At 36.7% G+C, this 23,674-nt stretch overlaps 1 protein-coding gene across 1 annotated transcript in view; it reads right to left on the reverse strand.

Moving 5' to 3' along the window:
* Nucleotides 1–1,621: 1,621 nt before the first annotated feature.
* The window catches only part of RFX6 (regulatory factor X6), a 33,851-nt gene continuing 11,798 nt past the window's right edge, over nt 1,622–23,674 (reverse strand). The window contains 14 exon segments of the mRNA XM_050316883.1: nt 1,622–1,788; nt 2,559–2,777; nt 3,692–4,201; nt 4,727–4,936; nt 6,299–6,421; nt 7,514–7,631; nt 9,578–9,687; nt 10,907–11,051; nt 12,485–12,644; nt 13,029–13,078; nt 15,129–15,242; nt 15,336–15,413; nt 17,731–17,838; nt 22,014–22,041. Of these exon segments, the coding sequence (XP_050172840.1) occupies nt 1,622–1,788; nt 2,559–2,777; nt 3,692–4,201; nt 4,727–4,936; nt 6,299–6,421; nt 7,514–7,631; nt 9,578–9,687; nt 10,907–11,051; nt 12,485–12,644; nt 13,029–13,078; nt 15,129–15,242; nt 15,336–15,413; nt 17,731–17,838; nt 22,014–22,041 (2,140 nt within the window).

Raw genomic sequence — 23,674 nt, forward strand, 5'->3', positions numbered from 1 at the left:
TAAATAGTTTTTTGAATAGTCACTGTTTCCACTACATGTCATTGTGAATTTTTATAGAAACCAAAGCTTTCTTACACCATTATGGCATTTTTGTCACAGCATAAGTTTTCATCCTGAACTAGGAAGCAATTGAGTTGAAGTCTCCCTCATCTTATTACTGGGTAATGGTTTCTTGTTTCTACATACAGTGTTTCATATCAGGAATTATTCATGAACTAGCCCAGGTGATGATTTTTATTGCTTTTATGCTGCAGTCAGGCTTGTCATGGTAGAAGATACTAAAGGAATTTATACAGAATTAGAAAGAAAAGCTTCTTCATGGTAACATCCATTTTCTTCCACCAAAAAATGCCTTACTCTCCAATTCCACAATATTCAGCATATATTCAACGGGCTGAATGAGAATATAGACATGAAATACCCTCAGAAGACTGAATTTAAATCCAAAACTGAATCTGTTGTTGGGACAACCAGATTACAAAGTAAGACCTGTTATTTCATGAATGTGTAGGAAGCAGTTTGTTTTGTAAGCACCTTCTCTTCTCTGTCCTCTGTAATACCATTAGCAAATATTCTTAATCTGGCTTCTTCAGACACATACTTAAATGCATGTTTGGGCACAGATTATCATAGCACTTTTAAAATATTTTTTATTAAAATAGCTCTCTGAAGGGTTGCAATATTTTTTAATAATTTTTATTACTTTTGGTTTCAGTTTATACAGTTGAATTAAACCCATGAAAGCTGATGTACATATTTGTTGAGGATTTCCATCAGCAGAACTTATTGGCTCGTACCACAAGTAGTTCTGAAATCCCATGACATTTAGTGGCATAGTTTAATTTTCTTCAGTTATTCAACTACTTCAGTTGTTCAATTAACTTCAGTTATTCAGTAGCAGGCTACTGAAATTAGTTAGCTTATGATATTTGCATGGTTTGTTGGTTTTATTTCAAGACGAAGAGAAATAAAATACCCACAACAAGTTTTATTTATTTCCTGAGGACTTTCACTTACACGAGGAGGCACTAAACATTTGAAATTGACTTTCCAGAGCACAACAGTAAAAAAATTAAGAATTTGGCTTCGTTTCATTTAAAACTGTAGAAATTGACCTTGTAAACATTTCCATAGGAGGTAGGATACATACATTTGACAGTCTGTCAAATATGAGAAAGTAAACAGTTACTCTGTGGTCCTAATAAATAATGAGCAACACAGGCATTAAATAAACATCTTTTATAAAAAAAAAAAAAGAAAAAGAAAAAAGAAAATATATAAGTGAAAGACTAAAATAGCATTTTTAATAAATTAGGAATAGATGCAATAATTTCTTTACAACTTAGTCTTGCTTGCAAGAATCAGTGGCTCTTTCTTCTTACCCTAAATTTCTGACTGAAAAGCTGTAATGGTGAGAACAATCCTGAGAGATTCACAAGCAGGACCCAATTTAAATATAGCTATTTTTTTATGTGTGGATGGCTGCTAATATCTCTAAAATGGCTCCTCTAACACCTATATATAATACTTTTATATTCAACCAACTTGAAAGGCATTGTTTTCATAGACTTAATGTCTGGAGTTGGAAATTAATCTTAAGGCACTGACACGTCTCTCGCAGTCAGGTTCCTCCAGCAGCTGCTCCCATGAAGACAGTGTTGATTGGTGGTAACGATGACACCATGTCTCTGCTTGGTGGGCCATGGACCTCCAGATTTTCCTGAGAAGGGAACGGACCAGGTGTTCCATACATACATTGTGAAGAAGACGTGGTTTGCAAGTTTGAAGCTGTGGGTGAAAAAAAAGATTACCCTCATTGCAAGTTTTCAGTCTGTTGAATTTAACAGAAATCACTATCCAATTTCATTTGATAGAACCTCTTTTCTACCAGGTACATCATCTGAAGGATGGAAATGTCTGATCTTCTGTGCAAGGTTAACAGGTAAGTAGCGAGAAGATGTAATCTTGTGGAGAAACAAACAGTGCCTTAGTTTATATCTTCCATGCAACCCTTTTTGGAATGTGAAACCAAACTCAGCTGCCATTTGTTTAAGGCATATACCAAAACAAACCCTTTGGAGTCAGGTATTTATGCCTAAAACTCACTATCAGTGGGAGCTTTGCCTAATACACACAGTTGTTGGAGCACAGGATGGGAACTATACCACAGGAAGTACAGACACCTCTGACCCAGGGTTCGTTTGATCTATTTGACAGTGAGTATCCTTAACAGACCTTAGAAAAGCCCGGTCTGTTATTAGTTCACTTAATAGTTAGAAAGTGTTTCCTAAACCAGATTTTTCTGCAGTTCAGGCCAGTCACTCCACTTCTCATGGACAATGGATCACAGACCTCTTTATGCGAGCAAAGAATTATTAAACGCATTATTGTCCTGTAATTTTAAAGAAAACACATCTTACGATAAATCCAAAGTACTAAGTTATTTTATCTCTGTATTGCATTTTATATGTTATAAATGTGAGCTACAGTTTAATACTCAACACTTGCTAGGATGCTGTAAAGTTCATAGCTGTTCCTCAGCTGTTTGCTATACTTACGCATAGGAGTCCGGCAGACAATTGAAGGTGAGGATTCTGTGTAGTATGAGCCCGTTTGTTTTCTTCCACTGTCATCCAAGATATTCAGTGGATCATGTATATCACTGTACGATGGTAGTGATCGAATGCTGCTTACGCTGCTGATTACAGAAACATGCTGATCCACCATTGTTCCAAGTCTGTGAGATTCTGAATAATTTATGCTGTTTCCGTAATATCCTATTGACAGAAGATTGAAAAAAAAAAAAATAATGAGTGAAACTACTGGGTAGGTTAGGAGCCTGTGATAACCTTGGACAAAAAGTACTTGAGAATAAGATTATTTATGTACACATAGAGCCTAGTAACACTAGAAACATATGCAGTGATTGACCCAAAAGAGAGGTGGTAACAAGGAAACAAAAAGACACTAATGGTTCAGTCTGTGCCTTCAGCACAGAAAATTGCCCTTCCCTTCTAAATTCAGAATCAAACATAGCCTGCAATTGGTGGCTGTAAGAGACACCATGGGGAGCCCTATCCATAGTTCAGTGCTCCCTTTTGAAGCTCACAGCCAAGGAAAGTGTATATGGAAAGAAAATCTGCAGGGTAATACATACTTACTGCATATACAAATTCATATAAAAGTAACATTTCCACTATGTCTTTCCTCCAGAAGAGGGAGGTGGAGGGCCAAAGTCTCAAACTACTGTTAATGCACATTTTTATACTTTGTTTCACCATCCTGACCCTGTGACTAGAATGGTCCATTATGCTGTTCCCAGAGGTAAACTATCTTGTGTCTGCTCTGCTTCATAGTAGATGTTTCGGGGGTTTTTCAAGAGACTGTTAAATGGCAAGGCCATGCTGCTTGTGCTTCCTTTGTGCAAGACACGGTGATGGTACCAAAGGAAGATTAGCATAGGTCAGCACATGCATTTGAGGTCAACTTGGGATTCACCAGAGGAAAATAAATCCTTCAGTAGCTTATTAAGCTGCTTTACACCTCTGTGTGTCATCCGAGAAGTGGAAAACAGGAATGTATAAATAAGAGTTGAAATGCATCTTTCACAGAAAAGAAAAAGTGGAGAAAAAGTATTTTACTCCATCAAGGAAAGAGAAACAGAAGGGAAAAAGAAAATATGTATTAATACCATTGGAAGCATTAGCAGGATATGCTGCTCCTGGACATGCAGACACTGAGTTGTTCAAGAAATTGAAACTCCCGGTATTCAGAAACTGCATATTGTGTGTGTCCTGAGACATGTTTGAGGGACCATAGCTGGAAGGGGATCTGGCACTGTATGGAGACACAGCACAACTGTTGCTGAAGTAGTCTCTGGAGAACTGCTGTTCACTCAAGGCATTGAATCGGCTGTGCTCTGCTCTGTGGTCATAAACTCCTGAAGTGGAATGGGCTTGTGTTCTGAACATAGCCTGGTAATTGGAATTGTTTCCATAGTAATTCTGATTGGTTTGTGATAAAGTCTGATAAGGGGATTCTGAGTAAGAAGAGCACTGTGAATGTGTCGATAACACGGGACCTACACTTGGAGGTCTCACAGCCATTGGCCCCTGGTTGATAACACTTCCTCTGCTGACCATGGCTGGTGAAATAGGTGGAGTCATGAGGTGGCCAGTGCTTTGAGACAGCTCCATTTGATCTGGAATAAATAAACATCAGCCATGATTAGCCCCCATACTGCAGTACTGCTGTTAAGATACTAACTCTCTAGCGAAGCGTACATTACTGTTTGAAACCTTTACAAAAGACATGCATTAGCCCCCACCTATACAACTTTCAGCTTTTAATCCTTGGCCACAGGCCATAAAGCTTCCCCCTTTCATTCATTCTCTGGCTTGGAGATGCCACATTCAGTGGGAAATTCCAGCAGTAACAATCCTTATGTGCTCCAGATCTTATTGTTCATTCTCTCTTTATAAGAACCTCACCAAGCCAAGAGGTATAAGATAGTTTACCACTTTTCCAAGGGGTACTATTACCGGCAGGGTAATTACAATTGCTGCCTTCTGTAAATCAGCACAGAAGGTGAGCTCATGAAATGTTGTTTACTAGAGGTCTTTATAAATGCATGTGGTCATTGCCCCTCCTACAGCAACATGTTACTGTGAACTGGAAGAGTAACAAGCAAATTGGAGAAGGAGAAGCTGGAAGAGTTGATGCATACCTGTCAGCTGCATGTTCTCACTGTCTCCTGTGGTGAAGGGGTTCAGACCAGAAGGTACATTGCTGGGCTGGCTAGTTGACAAGGACACATAGGTTTGCTCTGCTAGACACTCATTCTTGACTGAAGTGTCACTGGGCAGAGGAGCAGCTTTGTTACGATTTGCTAGGAAGCAGGAGCTTGGTGATGCAGTGAAGGTGGCTTTGCTTGCATCTGAAGGAGTAAATCAAAACTCCTGTCGGTTGTTATGTATGCTTATTGCACATAAATTTACTCCTAGCATATAAACAGCATATGAGCCACCCAATTATTTTGTATCTTTGTTTGATTATTCTAAAACCCTGTGAAGTCTGCATATTTTGCATGTAGGCAATGAATACAAATATTGCTCTAGCCTTGATCTTTTTGGTGAAAGTGTTTGTGTCATTTTCCCTGATCATAGATCTATATCACACAGTATCAGCTCCTTACTGAAGCCACTGTATGGTATGAATCAGATTTATTCCCTTGAAGTAAATGTCAACAATGAAGTAAATTGCACTAAGAATGAATCAGGCTCGACACTTCATCCTAAAGAATTGAGAATGAGAATTTTAGAATACTTGAATTGTTTCATGTTGGTATCTAGAGAAAAGCATTTGTTATACTCAATAATTCTTTAGTTTTCTGCAGACTATTGATAAAGTCAGTTTTGCTATTCTGCAGTGGAAACCATGATTTTACCTTATGGTTTCAAGTACTTCACCTAAATACCCAATGATAAGGCAACTGGCACATAGGACAGGTTTTACTCTTGGAGGCTGAATTAAAAGAAATGCAGCATCTACTGTCAGAAAAATTCTATGTAAGTTTCTTTCAGCAAAGTGCAGATTTCGAGTTGATTGCTGGTGCTAATGTTAATTAAAAAAAAATTCTGTGGAAGCCAGTGAAGTTTCACTGGGTTTTTAAGGATTAACTTGGACCAGAACTTGATTCAAATCCATCTTCATTCTTTTTATAGTAAAGGACCTGGAGCATATAACTTCAAATTGTCTAACTTTGAAGAGGCCTGGTAGATGGAAAATGTTAAGGATAGTGTTTTAAAATAATTTTATTTCTCTTCCACATAGTAATACTTCATCCAGATGCTAAACAGGGCTCCAAACTTTTGTTCCAAAATTGCAGGGATATTTGCATTTTGGTAACATTTCATACATTCCCAGTTCAAGGTGTAATTACATATTTAGGTTTGGAGAAAAACTGAATTAGGAATTTCTGCCCTTTCTGCTACTTATACCTGTTTTCACACTTCAGCTCATGGCTCTTTGGATGTACCTAAAAGTATTTGTTGCATTCAAGCAAATTTCAGTGGTCCATTGTATTCACATTCCCACAAAATGTTATGAAATGAACTATGGTGGAAGGTGTGAATGAATAGCTGAGTGAATGGTCACGAATGTTTCAAGTGAATTTGAGCATGTTGCATGTAGCTCCAACTTCAGGAAAACAAGCAAACTTGCTTCTGTTTAAAGTTAAACAAATATATCAATTTCTAAAAGTACAGAAGTACATATGAAAGAACTAAGTTTTAGTTACCTAAATTCTTCATGTATTTGTCCAGTAGATTCTGGAGTTCTTGTTCTTTGTCATTGTTGAACTGTGTCTCCATGGCAAGCAGGATGTACTCATCTAGTAACATGCGGATCAAATGAAAAGAACCTTTTGGAGAGAGAGAGAGAGAGAGTAGCTGAGTTATCTTTGTGACCATCTCTCACTATTCTGCAAGAAGCCAGTGAAACAAACAAATAATTGTGGACTTTAAATGACCTGGCAAGACCAACAAGGAATAGTGCCTAAATTCTAGCCCTAATCTCTCTTTGCACTGGCCCACCTAGCTCAATTGTTTACTGTCCTGCAGGCTATTTGACCACTAATTACATCAAAGAAAACTACTGATGAAAGTGAGACATGCTTTATACTTGAAGAGGGCACACAGTGGAGCTAGATAAGGCTGAAGTCTGCTAGAATGCCTCTGCTCTATTTCTGTTTGTCTTGTGCTAAATAACCAGACAATAACTGGTGAAGTCTTTGACCTTATTTCAAGGATACATCACATTAAAAAACGTGTGTGTCTCTAACAGCCATTTCAAAAACCCTCTGAATTTTAGATAACAATGTATCTATGACTATGTACCTATGACTAAATGTACCTATGACTAAATTTAGGAAATTATGTACTAGAGTTAGTTTCACTAGTTCTGCCATCTTCTATTTTATAAAAGATTCTTCCTGAATATTCCCAAAATGTAAACATTCCTAAAGATGGATGTAACTTTTAAAAACCAGAAATTGATTTTCTACTGATCCCAGAATTAAATGTGAGGTTACTGCCAATTTTTTTTGCTTTTATTGAAACATATCATGCACAAATCTTCTACGCAACAGTAATTTTTTACCAATCTGATCCACAGATAAAACAAATGATTCAAATCTTCTGTCTCCTACACTGAGCTATGCAGTTACACTTCCATTGCCATATCAAAACAAGCAAAGCTTTTAGCACTTAAATGACAAAACAATATCAAACAGCAATTAAAAAAAAAAAAACCCAACACTTTTAAAAATGACACAAGTCATCAGCAAAATATGGCTAGCATTTAACACAGAATGTTAGTTTGAAAAACCCATTACACAGCATTTGTGGCTTTGATCAAAGAATCTTTAGATTAGGACAGGTTCATCTGCTCAGAAAAGGTGGTAAGTACTGGCATATATGTACAAAATATGAGTGGTTTTATAATGCTCAGGTACCAAAACTTGATGCGTTGTTTAGGGTTAGATTATGCATCACTCGAGCACCAAAAAAGCTCCATTTCAGAAGGAAGTCTTGAGCTCTCTTCTTTAAAGACCTCCCATTTTGCTTGCTTGCCTGAAAGAGAATAGTAAAATACTGTTAAATATGCTAACCTGCTTTCTGCACACAGGAGAGAAGAACCCAGTAAGTTTGAGCGTTCTCAGGCTAATGTGGCAAAGTGAATCAAGCTGCTTGATTCAAGGTATCTTCTTAATGTGTGTCCTAATGTAGTAAAAAAAGCAGGATCCTCTCTTTTCAGTGCAGACCTCATAGAATGTCAGTGTTAAATGAAACAAACTGCCTAATGCTTGTGCCTTGATATGCCCTGAAGGAACATAGATTACCTCATATTCTGGTACTAAAGGTGCCAAATTGTTCTATAAATATAGGGCAGAAAGAAAGAAAGACAAACCCTCACCCTTTGGAACTATGTTATTCCACATAAACAGGGAATAGAAATTAGTCCTTGTACTTTAATCTGTATAGTACTGGCCAGGCTTTCTCTTTCAGAATGGTTTGCTATCATGATGATCAAAGTGATGCTTTTAATATTGTTCATTTCATACTGTCACTTTGTTCTGGCAGTGATTCGTTCGTGTGGTAACATATGCCTTGTTACTTTTTTTAAACAGCAAGCAGAAAGAAGTTGTTGTGCAAGTTTGACAGTAGCCACATTTTAGCGTGAACAGAAGGCAGACAGCAATGGAAGGATTACATGTTCTGTCAATTATTAGCTTCTGCTTAGTTGACCTAGCTTCATATCAGAACTTGTTGGTATTTCTCCCTTAACTACAGGAAAGCAAAGCTAGGAACCTTACTTGTTAACTTTAATAATACAGGAGCAGATAGTAGATGCTGAATGGAAAAGTGCTTCACCTTTTCTGCCTGACTTCTTTGTCAGAAATTTTCTTCTGAAATTGTGGAATGAATTTCAGGCCATGATCATTCAGCTCTAAAATAAATTGAGATCGCTCAGCTTCAGTGGGAGTTTTTTGACTAGAGACTTGTGTGTAGATGAGGACTTGCTTTGGCCATGCTGCCCCAAATCTTCCAAAGCTCCTCGTTGTGCTGCTCACATATGTCGGCAAATGTTAGGAAACTCAGAGTACTTTAAAAAGAAACAACTATCGCTGTCTCCACTGAAACTTGGGAAAACAGGCACAAAAAGGAAAAATGGCAGCTCGTCTGCCAGCTAACTGCGCTGTCTCATCCTTTTGCATCCACTCACATCAAGATGCTACCTAAAATGATGGATAAGTTATTACTTTTCCAAATAGAACAAGTCTCATGAGAAGACCTGTGTTCAACTATTAGCAAGCAATGTGTAACATCTTATTCTGATAGTTTACAGTTATTAGAGTCAGAAATTGTGTATATATCTCTTACTTGAGATATAACTCAGAACGCTTTTATTTTATTTTGAGCTGTAGTATATTAATCCCTCTATAATTACATGCATATAAAATAGTCATGATGATAATACATCTTGTAAACTGGAGCCAGGCAGGGGAATCTCATCAAAATCATCCATTACTGTGTTAAGCACCTTACAAAACTACAAAACCGTATCTTTCATCCTGGTATGCAGAAACCCTTCTGGAGACTGGCTACTTCTGAATCCACCTGCTGCAGTAACTTATACCACATACAGTACCATCTGAATACCATGAAAGAAAGAATTGCTTCTCTAAGGAACAGCTTTTACTCACTTTACTCACTGAGAAATACCTCTGTGATTCTGCATGCACACAGAAGCTGGAAGAATTTCTTTCATGTACAGTTGCTGACTTTAGTGTTTTAGTTACGATATTTCTTAATAGGTCACACATAAGACTGTTCAACATGCTCAACATGATTAATTAGATCTAACAGCACTGGAATTTTTCACACTTCCCTGTTACAGTAAGGAGAGTAGAGATGAGAATCCCAAGTCAGAAACCAATAGGACTGCATAAGGGTCTGTGTAAGGAGTAAGGAGACTAAGGTTTGTTCTTGAGTCAGGCAGAACATTTGAAAGGTACCTTGATAACCCTTTGCTCAACCACAGTATCCAACCATTCAATAAATGATTCCACAGTGGCATTCTTCTTTAGAAGGTCCTTCAGTTCTTGGAACACTGTAATAGAGTCATCTACCATGTAAAAAGGAGAACATATCATCGCACTCTATTCTGAACATGAGAAAAAGCCACTCACCAGCCATATGACAGTATTGTAGCATGGAAAGGAAAAGCAAAGAATTAGAGCCATAAAGAAATAAGTAATTCCCCAGCAAAGCAAGCAGACACACATCCATCACACATATATATTTTAATTACTTAAGCATTACAATGGTATGGGTTGTAAGACAATGAAGTTTTTACAGGAAAATAAAATGAAAACAAGATTATATTTTCCATTCCTTGTAAGATTTAACCTTGAAAACCTTTCTAATACTAAGTTTAGTCATAGAGTTTTATCTGTAATGTGGCAGATTTGTAGTGTCTTAAGTTTCCCTTATATCTTACAAGTTTCTCTCCCTTACTATGTTATGCAAAGTTAACTTCCTCAGTTCCCATTTTCAAAAAAGTGCCTGAATGACCAGTTATTTCTCTTTTCCTTTTCTTTTTTAACCAGTGTGAAAGAAGACAAAGAATAAAATGAAAAACAACTACACAAAAAGTAGGCAACTCAAATGGGCAACTCAAATGAAGATATCAATAGGATTATGAACCATTAAAGAGAGCAAACATTCATTATCAGACTAATAATACTTAGAGGACAACGCATTGCTACCCTTTTCAGCTCTCTAAACTCTGATCAACATCACTCTTCCGACAAAAGTTAACTTTTTAATGAAGAGGCTACATCTATTTTTCAACAACAGATATGCACATGAAAATTAACACCCTCAAAATTTATACTTCACTCTGTTCTGTGTAGGAAAATAGTTGCTGCACTGAAGAGAAAATAATTTATTTTTTAAAAGATCAACTTGAAGCAAAAAAAAAGTATTCATTAAAAAAAATTAAAATATTCATTACATTAAGCCACAATGACATGGAATTTTTGAGACATCTTTTGGGAATTGATCTGTGCTGATATCCCCACTTAATTACATAAAAATTTCAAAAGAGACTTGATTGCACTTAGCAACTGACATGTAAATTAATTTATCAGCAACCATTTAAAGTCATCTAGCTGGGATGACTTCCCAATACAAGCTTTCTTAAGCTACTGAAGTTAACAGTGGACTAGATTACAGAATGCAGTGTCTTATGTGCACCTTGTCCCAGTCAGTCCAAGTAAAATAGTGTGGCATGGAATGAAAGAGTGAATTATAATGACACAAATATTTCACCATGGACTTACATTCACTGTAGACCTCCCCATCAGAGTCTGTGCTCCCTGAGACTGCAAGGAGTGCCTGAGAACCAATACTATTCAAATCAACTTTTTCAATATCTGACACCATGGAATTCACCACATGCTGATCAAACAGTGCTGGCCGAGCAATCTGCAAGAGAAAGCAAGGTAAAATGCTGAGACCCTGCTGTGGTTTAGCCCCACCATGTTGCTGAGCACCACACAGCCACTCAGTCACTCCCCACCTTGTCATGGAATGGGGGAGAGAGTTGAAAAAGTAAGAAAACTTGTGGGCTGAGGTAAAAACAGCTTAATAATTTTTAAAAAGAAAAAATAAAAACAATACAGTAATAATAAAAAGTAAACAAACAAACAAAACCAGAGAAAAATACGGTCCAAGAAAGACAAGTGATGCAAAGGAAAACAACTGCTCTATCAACTGACTGATGCCTAGCCAGCTGCCCAAGCAGTCATCCCCTGCCAAACTTCCCCCTTGTTTTATTGCTGATCATGATGCCATGTGGTGTGGAAAGTCCCTGTAGTCATCTGGGATCAGCTGTCCCAGCTATGTCCACTCTCACCTATCTGTGCACCTCCAACCTACTCTCTCTCTGGCAGAGCAGTGTGAGAAGCCAAGGCCTTGGCTCTATGTAAACACTGCTCAGCAGTAGCTGAAACATGCCTGAATTATTGACAGTGTCCAGTACAAATCCAACATATAGGCTCATACTAGCTACCATGAACAAAATTAACTCTATCCTAGTCAAAACTAGGACAGACCCACACCCGGGGATCGATCACCTTATGTTTAATTTTACTATCATGGCTGGATTTTTTCACAAATCTGATGAGATAATGCTTTCCCTTTCATCAAACTTCTAATGTTCTTCTAATGTGCCTTCCTGTCATATCACCTTCACAGTATCACCCACATGCTACTTTTGCCTTAATATTTGTGAAAGAGAAAACCAAGTCAGGATGAATATATGGTGCATTTACAGTCATTCATGAGGATGACCACCTCAGAGCCCAAGCTGCTAGCACTGACGTTCCTCAAAAGGCATTGTATCCTTCTGTATATTCTACAAAACCATTATGTGAAGGTGACTCCTAATTGCAGATACTTGTAGCCTGACAACACAGCCTTGGAGTTCCCAACTCCATCTCACTCCCATGTTTTCTTTTCACTCAAAACTCAAAGAGAAATAAGCTCACTGAAGAACATCATGGACAAGACAGCAAACCTTTGCTAGGCAAGAAGGATCATCTGAAATTTTCCAGTTTGGAACTAAACCAAATACACATGTATTCCACTTCATCATTTGATTGCCAAAAGTTGCAGTGATGGCTGTTCATTACAATCATTAAACCCATGGTTTTTCCTCTCTTTTCTACTACAAAAATTGGAAGTTTGGGTCAGATCTGTTTATGGTCACTTCCTTCTTTCATGGTTAAAAGTACGAGATGTAAGTATTCCATGGCTGAAGGTCAAACTTGAAAAAATAATGCGTTATATCTCATGGCCAGAAAGGTACACTGATTATAACTAACAAATTTTTGAATGTATAGTCTTATTCTGTTTACCTGTGCTAGGTGTAAGAATGATGTCTGTCGTTTCAGGGAGGAAACAAATCTTCTTGCAATAGGCAATTTCTTATCTGTCAGGCTTTCTGGTAGATTTTCCAAAGAGGAAACAACCCACTGTTCCCAGTTTTTCGCGAAATTCCTTATATCTGCCAGTAAACTATAAGAAAAAAACCCCATGGTTTAGAGAATCATCAATAAAAATTTTCTTGCATTAGTTTAAATAATTGGGTTTCAATCTATGACTGTCTTATCTATGAATTACTCCTCAGGTGTTACCAAAAGGAAACAGGAAATGACCAATTATTAAGCAAAAACTGATAATATATTGACCTGCACCTTCTCTAGAAAAATTGGGACATTAAAATATTGTGTAATATTTAAAGGTTGTCCTATGGGTGTCCTCAGAGCTGACAGTATTTTGTCACACATACTCTACTGTTCTAAAAATGAGTATAAATACTGTGAGGATATAGAATTACAGCTATTTACTTGGAATATGCCTAAAAACCAGAATGTAGCATGATTATTGTCAAATACCTACCTTTCTGGCATTTCTTGCATTGTTGCAGGGATGAGTACATCTGTAAGAACCTTCAAAAAGTTAAAAGAAAATTGTATCAAGCTTCCACTGGCTATTTATGCATTCATTCATGTCTGTCTTGCCTACTTGGACTGCAAAGTGATAAGTAGAGAATTTTTTACAGAATAAAGCCATTTAACCTACTGTCCAGATATTTATATACCTAGATTTTTCTAGTCAATATTACATAGGAACATATGAGGTATTTATATACATAGATAGCTCCCATTCTTAATGTATGTCAGCATACCAGTAAAACAAGAAAAAAAACCAAGACATCCTATCCCACATGTCCTCCAGCAGGAAAATCAGTAGACGTGCAGTGCATAAACATTTTGGCTTTTCTAGCATCACCAGGTCTCTGTAAAGCAGATACTCAAGCATCTCCCAAGTCCTCGAGTGCTGTTGACTCTTCTTTCTGCCAAACTGGACATGGCACTGAAAGCATTCAGAGTTTAGTCATGGTACTCTGTAGTTAAGTATGGTGTGGGACTCTTTTTGCAAAAACTGCCATCTGGCATGGCCTCTGGGGAATGTTATTGTGGAGGGCAAAGTTGTTAGCCTGTATCACAAAAATCTCCATTCATTGCTGATGTAAATTGTTTGTTAACAATCCAATGCAATTCGTCTTTCCTTCTGTCACTGTGCTGTCTAGAATGTCTGACATGATTATAAATAAGAAATAATGACAGACAAAGAAGAGGCACAATAGTAAATTTATGAACCTTTGAGAAATTCTGTCTTACTCAATTTATAGTTTAATGCTCCTGTAGTATTTCTTCTTCTGTCACATTAAATCTTTATCATGAATAAAGTTAATATTGAATCTATTGAGACAGCACATTTAGAGCAGGAAAAAACTCATAAACTCAAAGTACAATGTAATCACTACAAGTAAATGAGGCTTAATGGCTCATCTCCTGGGTAGTAATTATGATTCTCAATGCTAATTACCTTTACTTCCCTGCAGTAACTAAAACACTTTGTCTTACTTCACAGATTGATATGCCTCTAAGAAATATATATTTTCATCATTTCTGGATTTTTCCCATATTTTTGGTCAGTAAAGAATGACAAATAGACTACAATAGGGCATCAGGGCCAAACAAAGCAAGTCTCTTGCTTTGACATGTTGGTGTTTATTGTTATGCCAATAGTTATTTCTTCCCATCAATATGTGATGTGAAATCTATTAGAGAGGCATCTGTATGACAATCCTTTTCTATTTCTATGGCATGTCCTATCAGAGAAGCTTAAAGTACTTTGCAGCTATTAAGTAATGATCTGATCTGACTTTCGAAATGAGAAACTCAGGAAACTTTGGTGGCATTACTTTATTTTTTCTCTAGTGCACTATTATCTAATCCAGACCTTGCAACACTCCTAAGTTTCACTTTGTTTCAACTATTTGTGTGATCATGCCATGAACTAGATCAAAGAACTCACATGGCACAAAAGCTCTGCATACAAGTATTACTTAATTTTTTATTTTTTTTTAACCCAAAGCAGTTCACAGTGTATCAGTTTTTCTGGTACATTTTGCAGCACACAAACAGATATGAAGTGCAGCAGGCAGGAGAGGCAGGAATATCTTAACTCAGTATTGTTCCAACTTCATATTATGAAACCATGGCCTGACATAACCTATGAGTAGCAGATTGGCATGTGGAATCACCTCACTCATGTGCCACAGCCTCTCTTTTCTGGTAGAAATTGGAATAACCTTTTAAGTGAAAACAAGGCTTCCATTTTCATCCAGGATTACCTTAGTCAGCCTTTTCAGTGAAGCACATGAACATTTCTTTTAGCTACATTCAAGCAAATAGGTCAGGATTTCATTGTTAGTGTACTGCCTGTGGTTACACACCAAGTGTGCAGCAGAGATGAGACTGGAGTTCAGCTCTTACATGTGCCCATTTTGTTTCTTTATTTCAATTATTTCCTTGCTGGTTTACACAGCAGAGGCAGAAAGCAGTCATGGCATCCTGTTATTCTATGTTTTTACAGATGCAAAACCTGTAATGAGGTTGAGATATCCATGTAGCTCAATGCTTAACTTACCTTATACAGTATTGAGTCACAGACGCAGAAGATGTCAATGATGATGGGATTTTCAAGCAGGGGAAGAAGATGATCAGGCATTCCTTGCCAAAAATGTAATAGGAAATGTTGAATCTAAAGGAATAGGAACCAGATTCATAGACATAAATAAAGCTTTCTTGGCTCCCTGTGCATATATACCAAGAATGTGTGTTCAAACAACCTTACCTCTTCAAAGTTCCCATTAATTGCATTGTCAAGGACACACTGACAGTGTGTTTTGTACATCATGATAAGCGTATCTACCTGTTTTGGAAGGAAGGAAGAAAGACAAAGCTGAGTTTCTTAGAGCTCTCCTTTACTACTATAGTGATCTAGGTTTCTGCTTTCTGTAGCTAGTATTTAAACATAAAAAAATATATTGTGATGCATATTTACAAGTAGGAAGTCTGTATATCCAGAAGTGATGAGGAGGGCACTCATCTCTAGTTTTATCAACATTTTAAAGTCATTATTAGTCAAGCATTATTTAAATCAAGGATTTATGTTGTTGTCAGAAATGTAGGATCTGAACATGTATACACTGTGAAAGTGTGGATATTAAAGTAAGGCAATAGCTAGATTATCCAGTCAGATGGTAAAGTAAATTCACCTTTCTGAAGCTAAGATTAATCCCAAAGAGCAGTGCAAGTTAATCATTAGGCTACTATAGGCGTCTATGAGTGTTCTGAAACATCATCTACTTGGACAAATGAGAAAATAGCTGCCAGTCATTTGGTCAAAGTTTAATCACTGCCTTACATGAGCTGAACTTTAAAAAGCAGAACTCCCTTTCATCTCATCAGGCTACTTTATCTGAGTGGAGTGCTCTTGTATTCAAAAAAAAAAAAAAAAAAAAAGGCAGTAATTTTTAAAATTTGTAGCAAATTATAAAACAAATAAGAAATAAGCTAAACTATTTTAAGAAAAGAAAAATGCTAGCAAAACCATTCTTATGTCCTGAATCACAGAAAATTTGTCACAGCTTGTGAACTTCCCCAGCAAAACACTATCAGCTTCCACATGAACGTAGTACCATCTAATTGCAACAGGTTTAGCATGCTGATTTCTTTGAAAGTAGACCTTTCTGACTTTCAGATCTGCTTCTGTAACTATGTATCTTTGAAAAATAATGGCAAAGTGTGAAGTCCAAGAACATTTTAAAGAATTGTTTTTGAAAGGGGTTGATGGAAGTTTAAAGTTTGGGTAAGTTTTCTTCAGAAACATTAAGTTCAGAAATTACCCATCTATTTTAGTGTAGAATGCTACATTTATGAACTCTTCAAAGATTTCAGGTGCAAGAAATTTCTAGGAGTTTAATGCAGGAGCCAAACCTCATGTAAAGACTGTCTTCAACAGAGTACCTAAACATCTTATGTTTGATAATCCTTGGTCAGATAAACTGAAGGAGGGAAAAGATGGAAAGGAAAGAAAACAGGAAATAAGAGAATTAGAAATTAAGAAAGAGCAGCAAGGAAAGAGAGTATGGGAGATATAGAGAAATTTATCTTTCTTCCCAGTCTCCTCATAAGTCCAGGAGTCTGTTTCTAGACATTCATGCAAAATGCTGCTGATCCAAAAATGAAAGGGAAAAGAGCTGAAACTTTTTCTTCATTGTTGGAGTAGTAAAAATCAGTTTTGTTTACAACGCTGTGCAAGGAACCTCAAATGTTCTTCAGATTTAAATATTATGAGAATGTTATATATATGAGAGATGTCAACTCACTGATGGAGACTATAGCAGCAGGTGGTGCACACTGCTGAGTACACCTGGGCTTTCTTTAGGAACTGTAAGATTTCCAGCTAAGATGGCTCCTTTTGTTTAACTTCTCACTACAGGAATCCTAGGCTTCACTACTTTCCCAGAAAAAAACTTAAGAGGAAGGGCTCAAAACCAAAAAGCTTTAAAGCAGCGTATCTCAAAACAGTCACCATCCTGACCTGCAGTGGAAGCTAAATTGGAGAGTTCACAATGTATATCAAAAGGTTTCTAGGAGAATTAAGGGATGTAGCAGCTTGTACTGTGACCAGAAACAACACAGACATAACACACCGACGATGAGTCAAAGACATAAAATAAGAGAAAGATACTTCTAACTGAACAGTTATACTTAGGATAAACCACACTAAGTATTGATTTGAGGAATGATTTTAGTAGTTAAAAAAAACCCTGAATGTTCAGACTTTCAGTCTCTTTTCAAACAATGAGAGTAAAGTTCATCTAATTATTTGTTGTGAATTATTTGTTCTGTTCTAATCAGAACAAAATTTACCTTAAATCCAAAGGCATTTGTAAAGAATACAACTCTCAGTTATTTGTTTGTTTTGCTCTCCCCGTCCTACATACCATCAGTTTGTAAAATACTGGGTCAGTTAATAGGTAAATAATTCAACCACCTTTCCAGTGGAAAGCCGGTTAATCGGTGTTAGTAAAGGTTTGCCCCCTCTATAAATCAGTCACCTCTATTTGATTATGGACATTTCTGGCTCTTTCATGTCAATACCTCAAAGACTAAGATATGAAGAAACGTTCTGTGGCACATTTTTGATCTTAAAGTTGGAAGAGAAGCAGCTCACATTTTACCTTGTCTTTAGAAATGCATCCTTGAAGCAAAAGGTGTTGAGCACTTGGAAACTCTGGGAGGAGTGTTCCAGTTTTGGAACTCAGAGAATATTTACGAGTAAAACCACCCTGAAGTGGAAAGGGAAAAGAAGGAACATTGAAATAGCTAATATTGATACAACTGAAACCAACAATTCATGCCTAACTTGGATATTATCTCATGAGTCTCTCTCTAAACCAGAATACTTTCATTCAAATAATCCTTCAAAAATATTGATGCTTATCGGTATCTGGACACCAGCTCAGGAAGGTTATTAAATATTTGTCTAAATCTAAACTCCACCAAACACAGTTTTCAGAGTGAAGTAGCATTTCAGACACATTACTTCATGGAATTCTACAAGCTTTGGATTCGATCTATATTTAAAAGCTAAAGTATAATACTACTCTACTCCACAGTATGGACTGTGATCCTGTGATTCAAGAAGACCGTAAGTTTTATTTAATATGTATCTTTCTAGTGCAAGGATCGAGAGTAGTGGAGATATTACTGTTCTCCCCTGCTCTCTTCCTGCTCTGATGGCACAGCAATCATGATTTCAGCTCTTTTACTATACCAACTGTTATGTGTTATGGACGTGACAGTATATATGATCTATGGATACTTCTGTACCATGTATTTATTATATAGCTTTCTGTAATTGTGGTAGACTTGACATGAAGTCCCAGTTTTATATGTCAGGAAGAATATCCCCATTCTCAGTAAGATATTCCCATTTAGTGTTTTCCACTTTGTTGGGGCACGGTCAATGTTGACCCGGACACAAGATAAATTCCTCATGAATTATGCTAAATTCTGCTGATCTGAGAGTTTCTTTCAGTCTCCTTACCTTGTGATATCTAAAATATTGGAGACACATCTTGTTCTACTTAAAGACTGAGAACAGATCTTGAGTACATCCTGTAGTAATATAGGGTAGTTATGTTTATACTTATAATGCACACCTTATTAGGCCTATTAAGCTCCCAAATGATGTAACTAAGGTGAAACCCTCGTCCTGAAGAGAACCAATACAATCTGTATTATGATTCTGTCCTTACTGACTGAACTGTACTTATTCTCATAGGATTGCATTCAAATCTGAAGAAGACTATTTGGCTGAAACCCTTTGTTCCATTTTAGCCTAACCAGTCCTTACATCAAGTCAGTGTACAGAGCCACAAGCTGGCCTTCTGCATATTCCTGTGGTAAATCCATTACTTCTGCGCAGATTCCCTCTGTACTAAAGGATGAAATTTATGATCATGCACAAGGCATTTGAATGGAAATTGAAGTGACCTTTTCCTACCCCTTTTCATGCAGTCAGATTTCACTAAAGTTGGAATAGGAGTAACATACACTGTAAAAGTGTGCAAAGGGGATTATATACCTATAAATGTTGACTCAGTAATTGGAGGCCATTTTCAAGTGAAATTCTCTCAAATACTGAATTCAGAAAACTATAGCCATAACTGACTTATTCAACATACATATAGCCCTATTTTTAGAGGGAGATGTGTCTGCCAAAACAGACAGCAAGAAACGAAATAGTATACTATGTAAATGAACTTTGCCTATGCTATCTACTATTCAAACATATATAAAACTCTAAGTCAAAAAAGGTTGTAGAAACTCAGAAACATTAGTACTTTTCTGTGTCAATACTTTTGCAGTGTTATAATTGCCTATCAGTATAAGGAGGTTCTTTTGGGGTTTCTTTTATAACAGGAGTAATCTTAGTGATTTTATTATGCAATTACCCATAAAATATATTAAAAGCTCTGATTAAAAGGGATTTACTCATTTAAAAGAAGCAGTGCTTGTGGTGGGAGGTTTAAGAAAAGATAGTCTGAAATGTTTTTTACATTGCTAATGGACTTATATATGACTGTGCCTCAGTTCTAGGCTTAATATTTTAACCTGCTGCCACTTGCCCTTTCAATTTAAGACCATCTGTTTCTAATGGCCATTTAACATTAAGATAATGACAGTAATATTATCTGCCTAATTAACCATGCAGACTCTAATGGTGCACTAACTGCTTTAGATAAAAGAATTTGCTGATATCTCCCCCTACAGAGACAATACTAGAAATTGCGATAAAACATACCAGAAGTAAACAGTGTCCCTGGCACTCAATAAGTGTTCATTCAAATGCCATTTACTCATTATATTTAGACAATCAGTGCTTCAACATCTTTTCAATGTCTTTATGTTCCTACTGGGAATTAGACCTTATGCAATCATTGTAAATCTTTCTGGAATACCTGATTGCATGTACTTTCAAGCAAATGAGTAAGGATATATCTATCACCTGTTCATATTAATGGAAAGTATGATGCCAAATTTTCCATAGGCTGAAATTATTGTAATTCAGTTTTGACTATGAAAGACTTTTTTAAGAACTGTCTGAATAATTTCATACAACACAGAGATAGACAATCAAAAACTCATACTGATGTGTCTTTCTCACATATCTACCACATCATCTGTGAAGATTTTTTCTGGGAGGTTGAGGCAGAAATAAGACAGATTTTTGGGACTTTGAACTACAAGGCAAACTGGGAATACCATATCAGAGATGGAAGTAAATATGCATTCATTTATGCCAAGAGAATCAGATATATTCCATCCCAAAACTGAACAAAGGAATGCTGCAGTAATGCTCATGAATTTGTTGGGGATATCCCATGGCATAGCACTATCTTTATTTGATAAGATAGCTGATTATCTGAACAGGGAAAATGCAGCAAATCTAATCTATCTGAACCTCACTAAAATACTTGATGTGGTGTCACCATGGGAAATGATTAGTTATGCTGGTGAGAGTGGGGATTAGTAAAAGAATGTAAAGATGTTTAAGAAGCTGATTCCAGCTGAAAGGCTAACAAATCGTGTTGACAGGGAAACTGCTGGTTGAAAAGGGATTGAAGGGAAGATTCTCAAAGATCAAACTTGAGGTTGATTTCACTGAACATTTCATAGATTAAATTGGTTGACATGAGCTAATGAAATCATCAACAGAGGAAGATCAAGAGGTCATGTAGAAAGATCTGGATGGTTTTGAGATAATGGTAATAAAGGGGATGAAAATCAACAGAGCAAAGCTACACTCTCGGGGACCAATAACAATGTCTGCTATGATCTGGGAATTGCTTATGGAAATGAAAAAAGTGAAAGGCTTGCTGTGTATCAGTTGATCACAGAAGGTGTATTTAGTATAGTAAGTTAAATGGTGTCAGGAAACACTCCCAGGCAATACTGGAACAGTATTATTCAGAATGGCCTCTGGCATTCTTTTGGCCCATGCCAATTAGCCGTATCCCAAACACTTTCTGGTCATACTTTGACAGGTACTGCATGTAAGAGATGTTTCTCTGTGGCAATGTGGCTGAGATGTGCCAGTGTTCTTTTGCAGGTTCAGGAGTTCAGTAATATGGATGCAGGATATTCCATACCAGCTGAACTGAGCATCAAAGAAAAAATTCTTTCAACCCTTAACCCTTATTGTACAATAATACATAATTTTCTAGTATAGGTATGACCGTAATGACAGTGACTATACCATAGTATGGAGCTGTGAAAATGTAGACTACTTGGGGTGGGAGGGAGAACAAAAACCAACAAAACCAGATCCTGTTTTAGGGGTCAGCAGAAGGGATATTTCCAACAGAAATTGGAAATATGCCATTTACAAGGTTTTATGATTTTTTTTGACTCCAAAGATACTCAAATCAGAACAAATATGGTGAAAGACCATAAGGCTGATTAGAAATTACTAAAAGCTGCTGTTTGTCCCATCCAGCAAGCAAAAGCAGCAAAAAGGCATATCACAACAGAGTGTTACAAAGAACAAAAAATAAAGTCAATCCTGACCAGAAGGCAAAAATTTCAGTTTATTAAAAAAACCTTTCTCTTTGGCTCCCAGTCAGACAAATGAGATTCGAAAAAGCCCTCCTTGGAAAGTAACATCTACAAAAAATTAAGCAAGAGCTTGATCCTTTACTTAAAATGGTCTATTATGAACATCTATGGTTATGGGGAAATGGGTTGCAATGGGAACCCTAGAAGGTGTCTTCCAATCTTATTTTTCTTTGAATATTTAGAGAAGCAAATACTGAGCATCATCAAAAAAGGTTATTCAGTCTAATATCTAATGAAAAATACTGTTACAATTCTCAAAGAAATTAATGTGAAGAAAATCACAGGTCACTTCATATTTGGATTACAACAGAAGTAAAAGGAAACAGGCTACAGTACTTACCTCATTTTTTAACTTGCTTCCAGAGAACCTTTGAAAATAAACACATTTGATTATTTTTTTTACTAAGCAGAACATTTGTAGAGATGATGTACATATAGATATATATATATAAATAATAGATCTATTAAAAAAATTATCACATTTTTCCAAATGTAACTATAGTAAAAATCATTGGGTTTTTCTTAATTTCTTCCACTGATTTGCAAATGCCTGAGGATATCTGGAAACCTACCAATGTCGTATAAAACATGAAGTTTCAGACCACTGACTAAACAATAAAGTATAAAACCTAGTTTCAGGTTTTTGTTTGGATCTTTGCAACTTCACAAACAGCAAAAGGGTAGCATAGATGCAAGTCTATAAGGTTTTTATGAGGAAATAAATACAGTTTTTGATAGAGCAGAAAAAGTATATATAGAATTTACAGTTCTTGGGAAAATTAGGAAATCACTGTGATTTCCTATTCTTTTTCATCACAGTACTATTTTGATAAAATTCAATTCATTTCTGAGATCAAAGATTTGTTAACCAGTAAAAATGTGTTGCAGTATAGTGAATATCCTATTCAGAGATTCTCAGTGAAGTCATTGAACTATCAGACTATCTTCCATGCAGAAATCAGAAAGCACATGTTTTAAATTACAACAACTAAAGTAGAAAGAATGTGTAATTATAGCAATTCTAATGGATCAGTATAATGATAAATGTTGTTTGATTATTGTTATTTCCTGTGCTACTAGCTGCCAACTGATAAGATACTGTGGGCAACGTAGAGTCCTATAATTATTAGGGGCAATATTGTGGTTTCCTGCTGTTGAGATGCTCTGCTGGCAGGACAAAAAAACAGAGGCTGAGTAGTTGTGGAATTCCTCCTGCCCAGGCCAGACACAGGTGCCTGACAATTCCCACCACATGATGATTCAGCATACGTTGCCTACAGTGTTCCCTTGCCTGTTGATAGATAAGTATAGATGAAGGCATTACTCAGCTGATTACAACATAGATCTAATTAACTTCCTAGCTAGATATATTTGTTATGGACTCTGGATTTCTGAATGTTCAGCAAAACTTACACAGAATGTACAGCAAAAATGTGAGGCAGCATCTGCCAGCAGTGCTCTTCCACAGCCTTAATTGCTAGCTACAGGTACCCTTCACACAGTACTGGGGATACAAACCATTTTTGGTGTTAGGTGTGCTCCTTTCAGAGTGCAAGGCTTGATATTTAAAAGAAACGGGAGGTCAAATTTACAATTTAAGGATTCAAGCATCTGCAACCCTGCATTTAAGGACTATTGTGCTCAGCTCAGTTACCTAAATATTAATACATGAATGCCAATTAAGTTTGAAATTGCAGTGTAGAGGCCTATATTTAGGCAACTAAACTGAGGCCCATTGTCCTGTCTAATCTCTGGTCAGGCTGCCAGTTAACATGCAAACCTTGTGGTAAAAGCCTCCATATGCCTATATTTGTGCATGGACATGATGTGATTTGACATCATTATCAACCTACATATTTTTCCTGCCTATTTTTGTCCCAGGCTTGATCCAGGAACCATATTTATAGCTCACCTACTAGAAGAGACATCAGATAAAGGACAGATGTTATGGATCACTGTATGCAGCAGCCAGCAATTGGGAGATTCAATTCTGAATCTCTG

Source organism: Myiozetetes cayanensis, unplaced genomic scaffold (assembly GCF_022539395.1).
Source record: "Myiozetetes cayanensis isolate MyiCay16 unplaced genomic scaffold, myiCay2020 scf2-11, whole genome shotgun sequence".
NCBI classification, from domain to species: domain Eukaryota; kingdom Metazoa; phylum Chordata; class Aves; order Passeriformes; family Tyrannidae; genus Myiozetetes; species Myiozetetes cayanensis.